The sequence below is a fragment of the Ixodes scapularis genome, unplaced genomic scaffold, assembly GCF_016920785.2.
Source record: "Ixodes scapularis isolate PalLabHiFi unplaced genomic scaffold, ASM1692078v2 PGA_scaffold22__2_contigs__length_789307, whole genome shotgun sequence".
In the NCBI taxonomy this organism is placed as follows: domain Eukaryota; kingdom Metazoa; phylum Arthropoda; class Arachnida; order Ixodida; family Ixodidae; genus Ixodes; species Ixodes scapularis.
Genome location: NW_024609849.1, coordinates 264966 through 278725, shown reverse-complemented (window position 1 = coordinate 278725; position 13760 = coordinate 264966). Strand labels below are relative to the sequence as shown.

The 13760-nt window shown below is 55.1% G+C and overlaps 5 protein-coding genes across 6 annotated transcripts; 2 read left to right on the top strand and 3 right to left on the bottom strand.

Moving 5' to 3' along the window:
- Positions 1–446: 446 nt before the first annotated feature.
- Positions 447–5084, bottom strand: LOC120847559. Its single transcript, XM_040219382.3, has one exon. It carries the CDS (start codon positions 4976–4978, stop codon positions 3062–3064), a length of 1917 nt encoding a protein of 638 aa, XP_040075316.2. The 5' UTR covers positions 4979–5084; the 3' UTR covers positions 447–3061.
- On the bottom strand, positions 447–10030 carry LOC120839052 (histone H2B). 2 transcript variants are annotated; one of them, XM_042291131.1, is made up of 2 exons: positions 9912–10030; positions 447–843 (listed from the first exon to the last, which is right to left on the bottom strand). In XM_042291131.1, exons 1-2 carry the CDS (start codon positions 9945–9947, stop codon positions 505–507), a joined length of 375 nt encoding a protein of 124 aa, XP_042147065.1. In that variant the 5' UTR covers positions 9948–10030; the 3' UTR covers positions 447–504. The 2 variants fall into 2 exon arrangements, with proteins under 2 accessions (XP_042147065.1, XP_040065191.1); XM_040209257.2 differs by lacking the exon at positions 9912–10030 and having other exon boundaries at positions 447–879.
- A 230-nt stretch (positions 10031–10260) lies between these two features.
- LOC121836272 (histone H2A-like) lies at positions 10261–10832 on the top strand. The gene has a single exon (XM_042291132.1). The coding sequence runs from the start codon at positions 10398–10400 to the stop codon at positions 10770–10772; it is 375 nt and encodes a 124-aa protein (XP_042147066.1). The 5' UTR covers positions 10261–10397; the 3' UTR covers positions 10773–10832.
- Positions 10833–11162: 330 nt separating this feature from the next.
- Positions 11163–12440, bottom strand: LOC120837212 (histone H3-like). Its single transcript, XM_042291130.1, has one exon. It carries the CDS (start codon positions 12147–12149, stop codon positions 11601–11603), a length of 549 nt encoding a protein of 182 aa, XP_042147064.1. The 5' UTR covers positions 12150–12440; the 3' UTR covers positions 11163–11600.
- Positions 12441–12467: 27 nt separating this feature from the next.
- On the top strand, positions 12468–13366 carry LOC120837213 (histone H1-III-like). The gene has a single exon (XM_040499493.2). The coding sequence runs from the start codon at positions 12689–12691 to the stop codon at positions 13307–13309; it is 621 nt and encodes a 206-aa protein (XP_040355427.2). The 5' UTR covers positions 12468–12688; the 3' UTR covers positions 13310–13366.
- The last annotated feature ends 394 nt before the right edge of the window (positions 13367–13760 follow it).

Here is a 13760-nt window from a genome sequence, read left to right as displayed (position 1 = left end):
CACGAGATTAAAAGCCTGTATCTACGTTTATCATTGCATTTTTTAAACTTAAAATAAGAACACTCGAATTTAAAAGCAAGTTATTTGATACAACCGTGGCTCTAAAAAGAAAAACGCTGCAACTCGAAAACACAACACTTTGGAGTATGGGCTCCCAACGGCTAAAAACCACGCGAATATATCCTTTACATACGCGAGCGATGTGCAATATTTAGGAAGGTCACTCGTGCCCTCAAAAGCAATGAAATACAATGTTTTTTTTTTCACCGAAACAAAATAAACGACATCCGACTGTGGCTACAAGAAGCCAAGTTCGACTGCACAACAAGAAAAAAGACATACTCTTTGCAAACATGCGCGATGCAGAAGCACTGGGTACTCACATATTTCTTGAAAAGAGAGACACGGGAGTTGGAAGTCATCGAGAGACGGCCGTTTTGCAGGGATGAGTATGGCCCTCAAAAGGGCCGTTTGTACATACAGCAGGGAGATAGCTCCTGGGTGTTACTTGGAACTGGTGTACTTGGTGACAGCCTTGGTGCCCTCGGACACCGCATGCTTTGCCAGTTCACCCGGCAGCAGGAGCCTCACAGCTGTCTGGATCTCCCGACTCGTGATGGTCGAGCGCTTGTTGTAGTGAGCCAGCCGAGACGACTCTGCTGCGATGCGCTCGAAGATGTCGTTCACGAAGCTGTTCATGATCGACATGGCCTTGCTGGACACTCCGGTGTCGGGATGGACCTGTTTGAGCACCTTGTAGATGTAGATGCTGAAGCTCTCCTTCCTCTTGCGCCTCTTCTTCTTCTTGTCGGTGGCACGCACATTTTTCTGTGCCTTGCCCGCCTTCTTCACTGCTTTTCCGCTCGGTTGGGGGGGCATCCTCGCGCGACTTGTCTTCGGGAGAAGATCGACGTTGTTACTCGCAAAAAGATGGCGAAACAACAACTGGGGCAACCTGAAATTTTCGAGAGAGAGAGAGAGAGAGAGAGAAGTCTTGCAAAAGAGGAAAAACCATCGTTGGAGTTACAGCCATGGGCCGAACGGTCATCGTTGGATTGGGGGAAGGGAAGGGGATAAAAGCTGATAGAAGAAAAAATTGTGAAAAAAGAGAGAGGGAGGTTGTTTCGCCAAAGCCGACAAGCGGGGCGCGAGGAGCCACAGAAAGTGGCTGGCAGAAAAGGGGGCGGAGCCGAGGAAGGAAGGAGATCCTTTAAATGTCCAAGTGTCTTGTCCAGAAGCCTGTAGCACATCTTCACAGAGTCTAGGATGAACGAATCGGGTTCGGCACGCGGTGTCCGAATTTCCAAGCACTGTCACCAGTCACACCAACACCAAGTTTCCCAGTATTCCGAGCCAAAGTGCAATGGGTCGGCGAGCATCTCTCTGCTGCATGTATACACAACACGGCGTTGCGAAAGGATTGGGGGGAACATTAATAGATTCCGTTCCCTCAACAGGGGCGGTCGAGCCTATTGTATGCATAAGGGACATTCCGCAGAGTGCTACGGAATGACATTCTTTGCCTGTGTTTGGCTGAGTGACCCACGCGATTTAACGCGTGGTTCACCAAACGCAAAGGTAGAAATTACTTGTATGGCATTTTCTGAAAATGCCTGACCCTTGGCATGCCTAGGGTTTACTAGCTTCCGAATCTATCATTCGAAAACTTTTCACGGCTGGGCGAGGTTAGTTCCTGCCCATTAAAAGGGAAAAAAAAAGAATTCCGAATTTATTATTCGAAACCCGGACTCAGTAAGGTTATTCCTTGCCCGCGAGAGAAGAATCAACATAAATAAGAAAAATGGCACGGCGCCAGAGCGGGACAGCGCGCGGGGAGATTGTTTTGCCAAAGCAGAAGGGGCCCCGCGCGAGGGGCAGACCTGGCGAGAATAAAGAATAGAAAAACAAAACGCCGGAGGGAAGCTATCAGTTAGGATTTGCACAAAGAGCAGTCCCTGCTGCGAGGCAGGAAAGAAGAGATCAAAAATAAAAGCTAAAAGCAGACAAAGAACGCGAGAGAGAGGCTGTCAATCAAATCGTGCGCGAAGGACGCACCCGACAAGAAGCGAAGCCAGAGAAAGAAAAGTTAACCAATACAGTCTAAAAGTGTTAAGTGGGTCAGGGGGCCCACGCAAGGGGTGGCCCAGCGCGCGCGTTCCAAGAGGAGCTATCAGTTAGAACTTGTACAAAGAGTCCTCCCCGCTGAAGGCAGGAAAGAAAAATAAAACTAAAAGCCAAAAAGCAGACGGAAAACGCGAGAGAGAGGCTGTCAAACAAGTCCGGCGCCAAGAACGTACCGGTCAAGAAGCAAAGCCAAAGAAGAAAAGAAAACCAATACAGTCTAAAAGTGTTAAGTGGGTCAGGGGGCCCACGCGAGGGGTGGCCCAGCGCGCGCGTTCCAAGAGGAGCTATCAGTTAGAACTTGTACAAAGAGTCCTCCCCGCTGAAGGCAGGAAAGAAAAATAAAACTAAAAGCCAAAAAGCAGACGGAAAACGCGAGAGAGAGGCTGTCAAACAAGTCCGGCGCCAAGAACGTACCGGACAGGAAGCAAAGCCAAAGAAAGAAAGATAAACAATACAGTCTAAAAGAGTTAAGTGGTTCAGGGGGCCCTCGCAAAGGGTGGGCCTGCGCGCGCGTTCTAAGTGGAAGGCAGTTAAGTAAACAGAAAGAAAAGAGAAGCTGAGTCTAAAGAGGAGGCTACAAGAAAGGAGAGAGAAAAAATAACAGCCGGGGGTGCAGCGCGAGGGAGAACCAAGGCGAATAAAGTAAAGAGAAGAAAAACGCGAGAGAGGAGCTGTCAATCAGCTCGGCAGCAAGGAGGAGAGATTACGGGAGAGGAGGACGCGACGCCCTGCAGGCCCTGCCTGGATAGCGATCGCGTCCCCCTCCGCCACGCGACCGGCGGAGAAACCGAGTTTCCCCGAAGGAGGGAAAGGAGGAGCGTTTTCGGCGGGCGGGCAGCAGCGCCAGGCCAGGCCTTCCTAGTGGGGTGAGCTTTCCCCGAAGCTCTGCGGCTGTCGTCTGCTACAGATCCTTTGTCTCTTGCGCGACCGTTGCAGCCTAGATCTCGCCGGCCAGCCCCGTCTCGACGAGGAATCCTGCGAGCGCTGTTAGGGCACTTTGCGCCGCCTTACCTTGCGGTCTGATTAGAGTTTCAAAGCTGTTCGTGCTACATCCAAGAGTGATGTAGCGACGAAACAATCGCTCACGTTCCTCGCCGAAGTCCGGGCACTCGCGGAGGAGATGATCGGCGTCCGCGACGGCCGCCGCGCATCTCGGGCAGCTTCGGTCGCCGTCGGCTCGCCACCTCGCTCTGTAGTCGGGGGTGAAGGCGCTGCTCGTGCGCAGCCTGTGGATCACCGCCGCTTCGCCTCGCCGCATGTTCCTCGGGGGCCTCGGGGGCAGGGGCCCGTGCTCGAGCTCGGGGTGGCGGGCTGCCACCACTCTTCTGACCAACAGGCGTGCATCGGAGAAGGCCGGGACCTCGGAGATCGGGTATGCAGGATCCTCCTGCGCTTCGGCGGCAAGGCGATCTGCTCTTTCATTACCTGCTATTCCACAGTGTGCAGGAACCCATTGGAAGGCCAGCGTCCATCCCCGGCGCTGCAGCTCGATGGCTTTTTGGGCCACCACCTTGGCCAGTGCTGGGGCCCTGTCCAGGTTCTTCAGGAGTCCGAGAGCAGCCTTGGAGTCACAGAGTATCACCAGGCGGTCTGGCTGCCCCTCGGTGTCCACGATGGACAGTGCCAGGATCAGCGCCGCCAGCTCAGCTGTCGTGGAGGTCGCCTGGAAAGAGAGCCTCTCGGCGGCCGTGCGGCCGGTGTCCTCCGACACGGCCGCGGCGCTGGCCGAGTGGCTCGCCGGATTTACAGACCCGTCCGTGAACGTCTTCGCCCAGCCCAGGAAGTGCTCGTGGATATGATGCTCCGCGTGCTGCCTCGCCGTCGTCTCAGCCATGTGCCTCTTTGGTGCATCGAGACCTGCGTTCAGTTCGACTCGCAGCGGGGGCTCCTCGCTCGGTGGTGGTGGTGTAGGGTTGTTCCCCGGGCCGCCCGCGATCCGAAAAAGTTCCCTCGCGTGCGCGGCGAGTTGGGACCGTGTGCGTTGTAAAATACGCTCGGGCAGCCCGGTTGTGCCCCTCGACTCACCGATCCGGATGAGGTGCCGCATCGCTCGTTCGGCCGCTGCGAGTCTTACCGTGGTGACGCCTGCATCGTTCAGTGTGTGGCGCGAGGAGGCCGTGCGGGGGACTCCGAGGCAGACGCGAAGTGCAGTGCGTTGCATCCGTTCGAGCAGTTCCCACTGGTTCTCTGTGAGTGTTAGTAGCGGCAGTGCGTACAGTGCGCGAGAAAGAATCAATCCCTTGTAGAGGGTCAACAGCATACCCTGTGAGGTTCTGCGGCGAGTACCTGCAAGCATTTGGATTATACGCGCGTGGCGTCGGCACTTACGGATTACCTCTGCAACCGCAGGAGCCCATGTGGCTTTCCTGTCCAGTTGCACCCCCAGGTAAGCTGCTTGCTTCTTGATTGGAATTTCTGTGCCGCCTGCTTTGATTGACATTGAGAAGCGATATGTGTAGTGGGGGGCATTGCACAGAACGACGGACTTGCTCGGGGAGAGGGACAGGCCGAGCAGGGAAAGATAGTGCTCAATGTTGGTGACTCCTCTCTGCAAAGCTTTCCGCACGGCCCCTCGGTGCCATCCCCGAGCAGTTGCCCAAAGTGCAATGTCGTCTGCGTAAACCGCTATTTGGAGGCGCTTGACTCCCTTTTGGCCAATGTTTATGATTTGCGGGAGGGCCGACATAGCCACATTAAATAGCAAGGGGGAAAGCACGCCCCCCTGGGGGACGCCACACCTGATTTTCCTGGGAGTGCTGAGTCCCTTGGCTGCTCGTACCTGCGCCTCTCTGCCGCTGAGATACGCCCTCACGTAACGGAGCGGTCGGCCCTCGATTCCTGACAGCCTGAGCATGTCCAGAATTGCTGAGTGTTTGACGGCGTCGAATGCTTTAGACACATCGAGAAGGACGACTCCCGTCGTCCATCTCTTTGCCTTGCTTTCCTCGAGCGTGGTCACCAGATCCGCGATGGCGTCTGGGGTGCAGTGATGCCGTCGGAATCCACACGTGCTTTCCGGGTAGCCGCCCACCGACTCGAGATGGTATTCGAGTCGGCTTTTCACCATTCGTTCGAGTAGTTTCCCCATGCACGACGTGAGCGCGATGGGTCGGAACGAGCTGGGATCTTTTCTGGGCTTACCCGGCTTGGGGATCGGGACGACGACTGCCGAACGCCATTCGGAAGGGATGTTGGCGTCTCGCCACGCTCGATTGAACAATTCTAGCAGCGCTGGGTAGCTCGCTTTGTCGAGGTTTCTCAGCGCTGCAGCGGTGACGCCGTCTGCTCCGGGGGCCGACTTTTTACGTGGGAGCGATGCCAGGGCGCGTTCCAACTCGTGTAGCTGGAAGTCTCCGAGCCCCTCTGTCATCTGGGGCTTCGCGTGCCACTTCCAGTCTCGCCATCCGGGCGGTGCATCTCGGGCGGCAGGCGCGGGTGGGGGGGAGAGCAGTGCGTCCGCTAGAAGTTCTCGGACGTCTGCATCGGAAATGTTAAGCGCGAGTGCCATACCTGCAATAGGATCTCGCGGTCCCGGTCGGTTGCAGAGGGTCTTGGCCATTTTCCACGCCTTGGTGGCCCCACGGGGGCCGTCGAAGGACTCACACTTCTGCTTCCACTGCTCCCTGGCGAGCCTCTTACCGTGTCGCTTGAAGAGTGCATCCTGGCGTCGGTAGCGGAGTGTGTCCTCGTGACGGCCCGTCCGCAGGGCCACCCTCTGTGCCTGGCGTCTTTGTGCTCGGAGTTGGAGCCAGCGAAAGTCAGGATTAGGACGCTCAACGGGGATACTCACTGACGTGGTGGCCTCTTTGAGTGCGGCGCCGATGGCCTGGCTGTCAAGGGGCCAGCCCATCGCCTCGTACTGGCGGAGGAAGGCACGATACCTGTCCCAGTGGACCACCTTGCACGTTCGATTGGGTGGCCGTGGGGCAGGTCCCGATGTTATGGGAACGTGGTCGCTCCCCCAGCTGTCTTGCTCGAGCACCGTGGTCAGTGGGAATCGCGCCGAGCAGAACGTTAAATCGAGTACGCTCCGCTCGACGCCTCGTCCGATGAATGTGGGCTGCCCTGTTCCGCTGTACTCCAAGTCGGTTTGGGCGAGGGCCTCCTGCAAACGCTTGCCGCGCGCGGTCGTTTTCCTGTCCCCCCACAGCTCGTTGTGCGAGTTAAAGTCTCCGCCGAGAATGATTATGCCCTGCTCTCGCGCGTGAATTTGTTTTACAACCTCTCCACCCCACGCCGCGTTGGGGTGAGTGTAGCAAGAAAAGATAGAAAATGTCTGGTTATTTTTCTTTACCCGAATACCTACAAGTTCCGAAGTGTCCGAGCAGTAATCGGCGCTCTCGATCCGGCAGTGGGTCGCGTCTTTGTGGACGAGCACGGCCGCCCAGGGTTGTTTTTCCCGGCCGGGGCAGCAGTAGGTGGTGTAGCTGGGAATGGTTAGTTTGCTCACGTCCATTTTTGGCTCCTGCAGCAGCACCACCTCGTACGGCCTTGCCAAGAGTTCTGCCCTCAGGTGGGTGAGGCGGTTGCCGAGCCCGTTCGCGTTCCACTGGAGGATCGAGGGACAACCTTTCACAGCATTAGGCTTACTTGTTTTCTTAGGGCCTGTAGGCATTCTCAGTTCCTTGCCGCGAACGTTGCATCCCCGCGGTGATGCTGTGTAGTAAGGTCCCCTCCGGGATCATGGCTGTAGCCTGCCGATTCTTGAGGAAAACCGGGATTAGTGTTTGGAGCAGATCCTCCAGGGTGTGGATCATGTCGCGCATTTCCTGCGCGGTGGGGGGCGTGTCCGTCTCGTCCCGCCGAGGGGAATCCCCGGCGCTGTCTCCTGGGGAGGCTGCGGGGAAGGGGGGTGAGGGGGGCACCTGTTCTTGCTGGGGGAGAGGCCTTTCCCTCTCGCCCCCGGGTCGGTCGTCCGCGCGGGGAGAGGAGGACCCTCGCAGGTGCCGTGCGTCAGCTGGGCGCCGGTCATTGACCCCTCGCCGCTGCTGTTGGCTGTCTGGACGGTAGGACCTGCGATAGACCTCCTCCCGCCGCTGCGGCTTACCGACTTCGGGGATTTTGGTGCTGGGTTCCGTGCTAGTGGAGGCCTCTCTTGTCTTTACCTGTGGGGGCTGTGGGACGACTGGGGGGATTAGTTCGCGAGTCCTACTCACCGCGTTTGGCCGACTGCGCGCTTCCAGCGTTGGGAAAGTGTCTCCCCAGACTGAGCTCGCTGGGAGCACGCTGGTCTGCCACGCGGGAGTCTGGCTGGCTCCGCTGTGCATCCAGGGGGGCGGGGTGGCGGTCTGCTCCTGCGCTCGCTTGCCTTTTTCTTGTGGAGTTCGGCGGCGACACGTTTGGCCTCCTTCCAGTTGCAGCCGGTGTCGCGGACCGCCTCGGCCTCGCGCTTGTGTTGTTGGTACACGCTGCATCCCTTGTCGAATGCAGCGTGTCTGCACTTGCAGTTGGGGCAAATGGGGGTGAGTTTTGTCGCGCACTTACCCCGAGGGTGCCTGCCCCTGCATGTAGGGCAGGCAGTGGGCAGCGTGCACGCGGACTGCACGTGGCCGAAGCGTCCGCATCCCCAGCACTGCGTTGGCCGGACGTGTCGTGCCTCCACGACAAACTCGATGTCATAGATCAGGACCGTGGCTGGTAGGGGTCCGCCGAAGAAGAGCTCCGCGTACCGCCCTCCGCTGAACCGTCTGATGTGGTCCACGGGCACCTCGCTTTCGAGGCCTCGGGTCAGCTGTTCTGTTGCGTCATTGGGGCAAAGTCCGCGGATTACGCCGATACTCACCGCTCTGGCCGGCGCGAGGGTGGCATGGAGAGGGAGGCTCGCCAGCTTGTCGGTGCCTAGGAGGCGGTGGGTCATTGCCGCGCTCGTTGTTTCGACCGCCATCACGTTTCGCCTGAGATTGAAACGTGTGGCGGCCGCCTTGCCGCCCGTGACCTGTCGAAGGCCCTGTGCCAAGGAGACTCTGTTCTCGAGGGTTAGCTTACCTGTTCCCGTTGGGCGGAGCAGGACTGTGGACCCCTTTGCGGGGAGTTCGTCTAAGGAGGGAATTGGTTGGTTACCCTTGCCTTTGTTTGTCTTACGTGAGGCCCCGGATGTTGGGGGGCTTGTCACTGTGGGGGGGGTTGTCGCTCGGGGAGGGGTTGCTGCACCGTCCTTCCTTTTTTGTTGCAGTTCCTCGATGAGGGTGTTGCAGTCCTTGCTGCCTGCTTCCAGAAGTGCTGCAAACTGGTTGGAGGTGTTTACAGTCACCTGGAGTTGGTCGTCATCCTCCTCGGAGGTGTTGTCAGGTGTGGAGTCACTGGGGCTCGATGTTGTGTCCCCGCTTGCTTCGGAGGGGCTGTCGCTGTTCTCGCAGTCGTGGAACAGGTCCACGACTTCGTCCGGGAGCCGATCTGCATTTGGGTGTACTAAACCGGCACTTTTTAGTACACCTAGGATGGCGTCCGGTCGGGGGACGCCATCCTTCGGGGGCTCGTCGCGCTCCACGTGGGCGCCGTCCTCGTGGCTCTCGGGTGCCACGCGGAGGCTAGCCTCCGCGCGGGATCCGGTCCCCACGAGGTTTTCCGCGTTGTCCACGTGGCTCGCGCCGGCTGGCGGTAACGAATGGTTACCGTCTGTGTTTGGTTTGGGCTTCATGGCCCTGCTCCGCAGCAGGTACCCCGAGGGGTCCTCTGTCTCCTTTGAGTGGTCCGTGGTCAGTTGGTCCGGGGGCATGCCTGCGTCGGTGCCCTCCCGAGGGAGGGCGGGGGGTAAACTACAAACTGTTTAAATAAAGGTCCCTCCGCCTCTTTAAGGCAGAAGGATCTTTAACACTAACTAGCTCTACTCTATCTTAATTCTTCTTCACATTACGAAGTTAGGGTTAAAGCTAAGACTAAATTCAAAATGGCGCTTATATTGGAGCTAACAAATCACACGTCTACTTTATTTGCCAACTCTTCTAAAAGTCCCTGAAATTTTCAGTTTTCTTTGCTCTTTTTATAGGTTTTCACAGCATTCTGAAAAATGTGCTCCGATTGGCCAGCATTCTAGAGCGCGGGAAACAGTGCGCTGTGATTGGACTACGCCCAAAATAACGCTTCGCGATTGGTTGCTGCGCGAACCAATGAGCAAGCAGTTTGAAACTACAATTTTTTGGGAGAGGAGTGCTATGAAGCAGAGAATAGGAGGTAAAAGCGCTAAAAAACGACGGACAAGTTGAAGAATGACGAACACCACAGAGCGCTAACTTGCAACTGAAGTTTATTACTGAAAAACACGTACACATATATACACCGTGACATCAAAAAGACAAGTGGCAATAATGCCGCTTCATCTATCTAAGGTTAATCTATGAATTGTTTACTCTTTCGAATGATTTCAAATATGCCACCTCAGAGCTATACAGGTTTACTGAGGGAGCGCTGACACACTTGCCCTGATCGTACTTCAAAATAAAAAACGCCTCCGATATCTCTCTCGTTTTTTTGTCTCTATTCCGAGTTAAGATAACGGTGTTGTCAAGCCGTGGGACATACCCACATCTGTTACAGTGTACAGCCAGATTGCCCGAGGGTGATGATCTAACTGACAGGGCATGTTCCCTGAGTCTGTCGTTTATGCACCGACCCGATTGCCCGATGTACACCTTTCCGCATGATAAAGGAATTTTATACACCACTTGTTCCTTACACTCTACGTATCTTGTTTTATGATTCTTATGGCATACGCCTACGCGCTCATCACCACGTGCCACCCTTCCACATAGCTTACTCAATTTTTGAGGGGCTGATAAGAGTACAGGCGCCTTCTTCACTGCTTTTCCGCTCGGTTGGGGGGGCATCCTCGCGCGACTTGTCTTCGGGAGAAGATCGACGTTGTTACTCGCAAAAAGATGGCGAAACAACAACTGGGGCAACCTGAAATTTTCAGTTTTCTTTGCTCTTTTTATAGGTTTTCACAGCATTCTGAAAAATGTGCTCCGATTGGCCAGCATTCTAGAGCGCGGGAAACAGTGCGCTGTGATTGGAGTACGCCCAAAATAACGCTTCGCGATTGGTTGCTGCGCGAACCAATGAGCAAGCAGTTTGAAACTACAATTTTTTGGGAGAGGGTTTTGGGAGAGGAGTGCTATGAAGCAGAGGCAGTGCAAGGCGAAAACGCGCTCTTGCAGCGCCCCCCAAGCGGAGAGGACTGGCACTTCCTTTGATTTTCTGCTTCTCGATGCGCTGACTCCCTCACTCACTCAGTGTTCGTTGGTTTGTTCGGTTGTCCACTTCTCACCTCCACCAAGATGTCTGGGCGCGGAAAAGGAGGCAAGGCAAAGGGCAAGAGCAAGACCCGTTCCAGCCGCGCGGGGCTCCAGTTTCCCGTGGGAAGGATCCACCGACTACTGCGAAAGGGCAACTACGCGGAGCGAGTAGGTGCCGGTGCCCCCGTCTACTTGGCGGCCGTACTCGAGTACCTGGCTGCCGAAGTGCTCGAGCTGGCAGGAAACGCGGCCAGGGACAACAAGAAAACTAGGATCATCCCTCGACACCTGCAGCTGGCCATTCGCAACGACGAAGAGCTCAACAAGCTGCTGTCCGGCGTTACCATCGCGCAAGGAGGTGTCCTGCCCAACATCCAGGCCGTCCTCCTTCCCAAGAAGACCGAGAAGAAGGCCTAAACCATCCCGCGGCATCCGCTACAGAAAAACGGTCCTTTTCAGGACCACTCATGACTTGAGTACAGGATACTCATTTCCGTGCGCTAGTCTTCCGTGTCTCTAAACACTCGGGTATGTGCATTTAAATTTCCTTTTTGTGCAATGCCGACAGTGTTTCTCTTTCATCACCTACAGGCCTTGAATGCCACTCTTAGGCATTCTCCCATGCATAATATTTACGCTGCGTTTAATGCCAAATTCTTTCACGTGTGCGAATTGCCCGAACAAGACTTGCTGTCGGGCGCAAAGGCCAGCATTGCTTGTTATTTGAACTCGTAAAACCACCGCTGCACTGCCTCGCTTTGAGAGGATTTGAAGCTCTTTCTACGAGAGTCAACAATCGGAGCAGCATTTCCCCGAAACCGGCAGAGGGCAATAAATGTTGTGGACATCCCTCAAAAACAGATAATTACTCCACGGGTTTTTGTTGGTCGAATCTATAATCGTGATATTCGCTGATTGCTAGAAAATGAACCCTGTAATGTCTCGGGAAAGGTTTTTTTCTTCTTTATTTATTTCATTCAACAACACTTTAGAAAACAAGGAACACATGAAGGAATCGTTGGAAGCAACTGCGAACGGAGCACTTGGCACAATGCAAACTAGTTCAAAATGGGAGAATAAATAGAAAGTACTCACAGCTTTTGAACTCCTGCACTTGGAACAAGTCAGCATCGGAGATTGAGACACGGGAGGACGTCGCTTTACACATGTCCGAAAAGCATGTCTGATGTGGCCCTGAAGAGGGCCGTTTTTGTGGCGTTGCCTGCCGCTTCCAAAGAAGCGACATTAAGCGCGTTCACCGCGGATGCGACGAGCCAGCTGGATGTCCTTAGGCATGATGGTTACCCGCTTGGCGTGGATGGCACAGAGGTTGGTGTCTTCGAAGAGACCGACCAAGTAGGCCTCGCTGGCCTCCTGCAGGGCCATTACAGCCGAGCTCTGGAAGCGGAGGTCCGTCTTGAAATCTTGCGCGATCTCCCGCACTAGCCTCTGGAAGGGCAGCTTGCGGATGAGCAGCTCAGTCGACTTCTGGTAACGACGAATCTCACGCAGCGCGACCGTGCCCGGCCTGTAGCGATGCGGCTTCTTGACTCCACCGGTTGCAGGAGCACTCTTCCGGGCGGCCTTCGTAGCCAGCTGCTTGCGCGGTGCTTTTCCTCCCGTGCTCTTGCGGGCGGTCTGCTTCGTACGGGCCATTCCGAAACGTTGGGACAATAAAACGAGAGAGCTAGCAAACAGCAACACACCTCGACTCCTGACGACCAACTGCCTCAGCGCGAGTGGCGAAACTTCCTTCCCGACAAGGCCTCTCGGCCAATCAGAGAGCTTGTTCATTCTGGATGCTGTTTTGGGCAAGTTTCTTGCGAGGGACAGCGCACGTGGCTCGCTAGGACAATATTTCACGATTGAAGTGATCTAAACTTGTGGGGATAATGTGGAACCAACGTTAGAGCACAGAATCGAGCAAAAATTAGACTCCCAACCTTGTTATTTTAGAAACGGCACGGTTATAAACATTCGTTACCTTCTCCAGTGGGCCGCGCTCGCCTCTCGTCCAATCAGCGCGCTTGTTCATTCTTGGATGCTGTTTTGGGCGACTTTCTTGCGAGGGCCTATGCGCTTGGCTCCGTAAAATAATTTTTCTCGATCGAAGTAACTCAGACTTGTGAGGATAATGTGGAACCTATATTAGAGCACAGAATCGAGCAAAAATTAGACTCCAAACTTTGTTATTTTAGAAACGGCATGGTTACAAACATTCGTCACCTTCGAAGGGCTTCTCCCGGAGGTTCGCGCTCGCCTCTCTCGGCCAATGAGCGCTTGTTCTAGACGGTTTTTTTTCAGTCTCTCTCTGCTTACGATTAGAGTGGGTCATGTCCGAAGAAGTGTCCGCTCCTGCTGGGGTCGCGGCCCCCGCTGCCCTTAAGAGCCCCAAAAAGGCTTCCACGAAAGTGTCCAAGGGAAAGGCAAAGGCCGTGCCAACGCATCCCAAGGTGTCCGCAATGGTGACAGCATCCATCAGTGCGCTTAAGGAACGTGGTGGTTCATCTCTACAAGCCATCAAGAAATACATGTCTGCCAACTACAAGGTGGACGTCGAGAAGCTGTCTCCTTTCATCCGCAAGTATCTCAAGTCTGCCGTGGCTGCGGGAGCATTGGTGCAGACCAAGCGCAAGGGAGCTACCGGATCGTTCAAGCTGTCAGCCAAGTCCGACAAGCCCTCACCTGCTGCTAGGAAGCCCAAAAAGGAGGCTGGTGCTGCAAAGAAGCGCCCAGCCTCGGCAACTGCCGGTGCGGCCAGGAAGAAGAAGCCCGGGACTGCCAAGAAGTCGCCCGCAAAGAGGGCCAAGTCGGCCAAGCCCAAGTCGGCCAAGCCGAAAAAGCCAAAGGCAGAGAAGAAGGCTGCAGCACCCAAGAGCCCCAAAAAACCCAAGGCAGCAAAAAAGACCCCTGCCAAGAAGCCGGCTGCAAAGAAGGCTTCCTCCAAGAAATAGGTCTTCTCCTGGATATCCAGAGCGAAAAACAAAACGGCCCTCATCAGGGCCATAATTCGTTTGCATATCGGGGGATATGCACTTGCGTGGCATGCAGCTCCCGTGTCTCTCGCCACCTCTCTGTTCCAGCCTCGGTAAGCTGATTCCTGCTCTTTTGCAATGTGCACGAGGCATACTTGGTGTTATATTATTGTTTGTTCCCCTGTTAGCAGCATTTTATCTTTGTGTGTGGTACTCGTGAAGTCGTGGAGGCCCGCTTCACGCTCGAGCCGCGATTCGATCGCCTAAGATCAGGCGAAAATAAAAAAAACTACTCGCTTTAGAACAGTCTTTTTTTCTGTCCTCTTAGCGCACACCTTTTTTTTTTGCGGCACACGAAATTAAGAATCTGTATCTACGTTTATTATTACCTCTTTTAAACTTAAATCGACCAGCCGCCCTGACCGCTTGA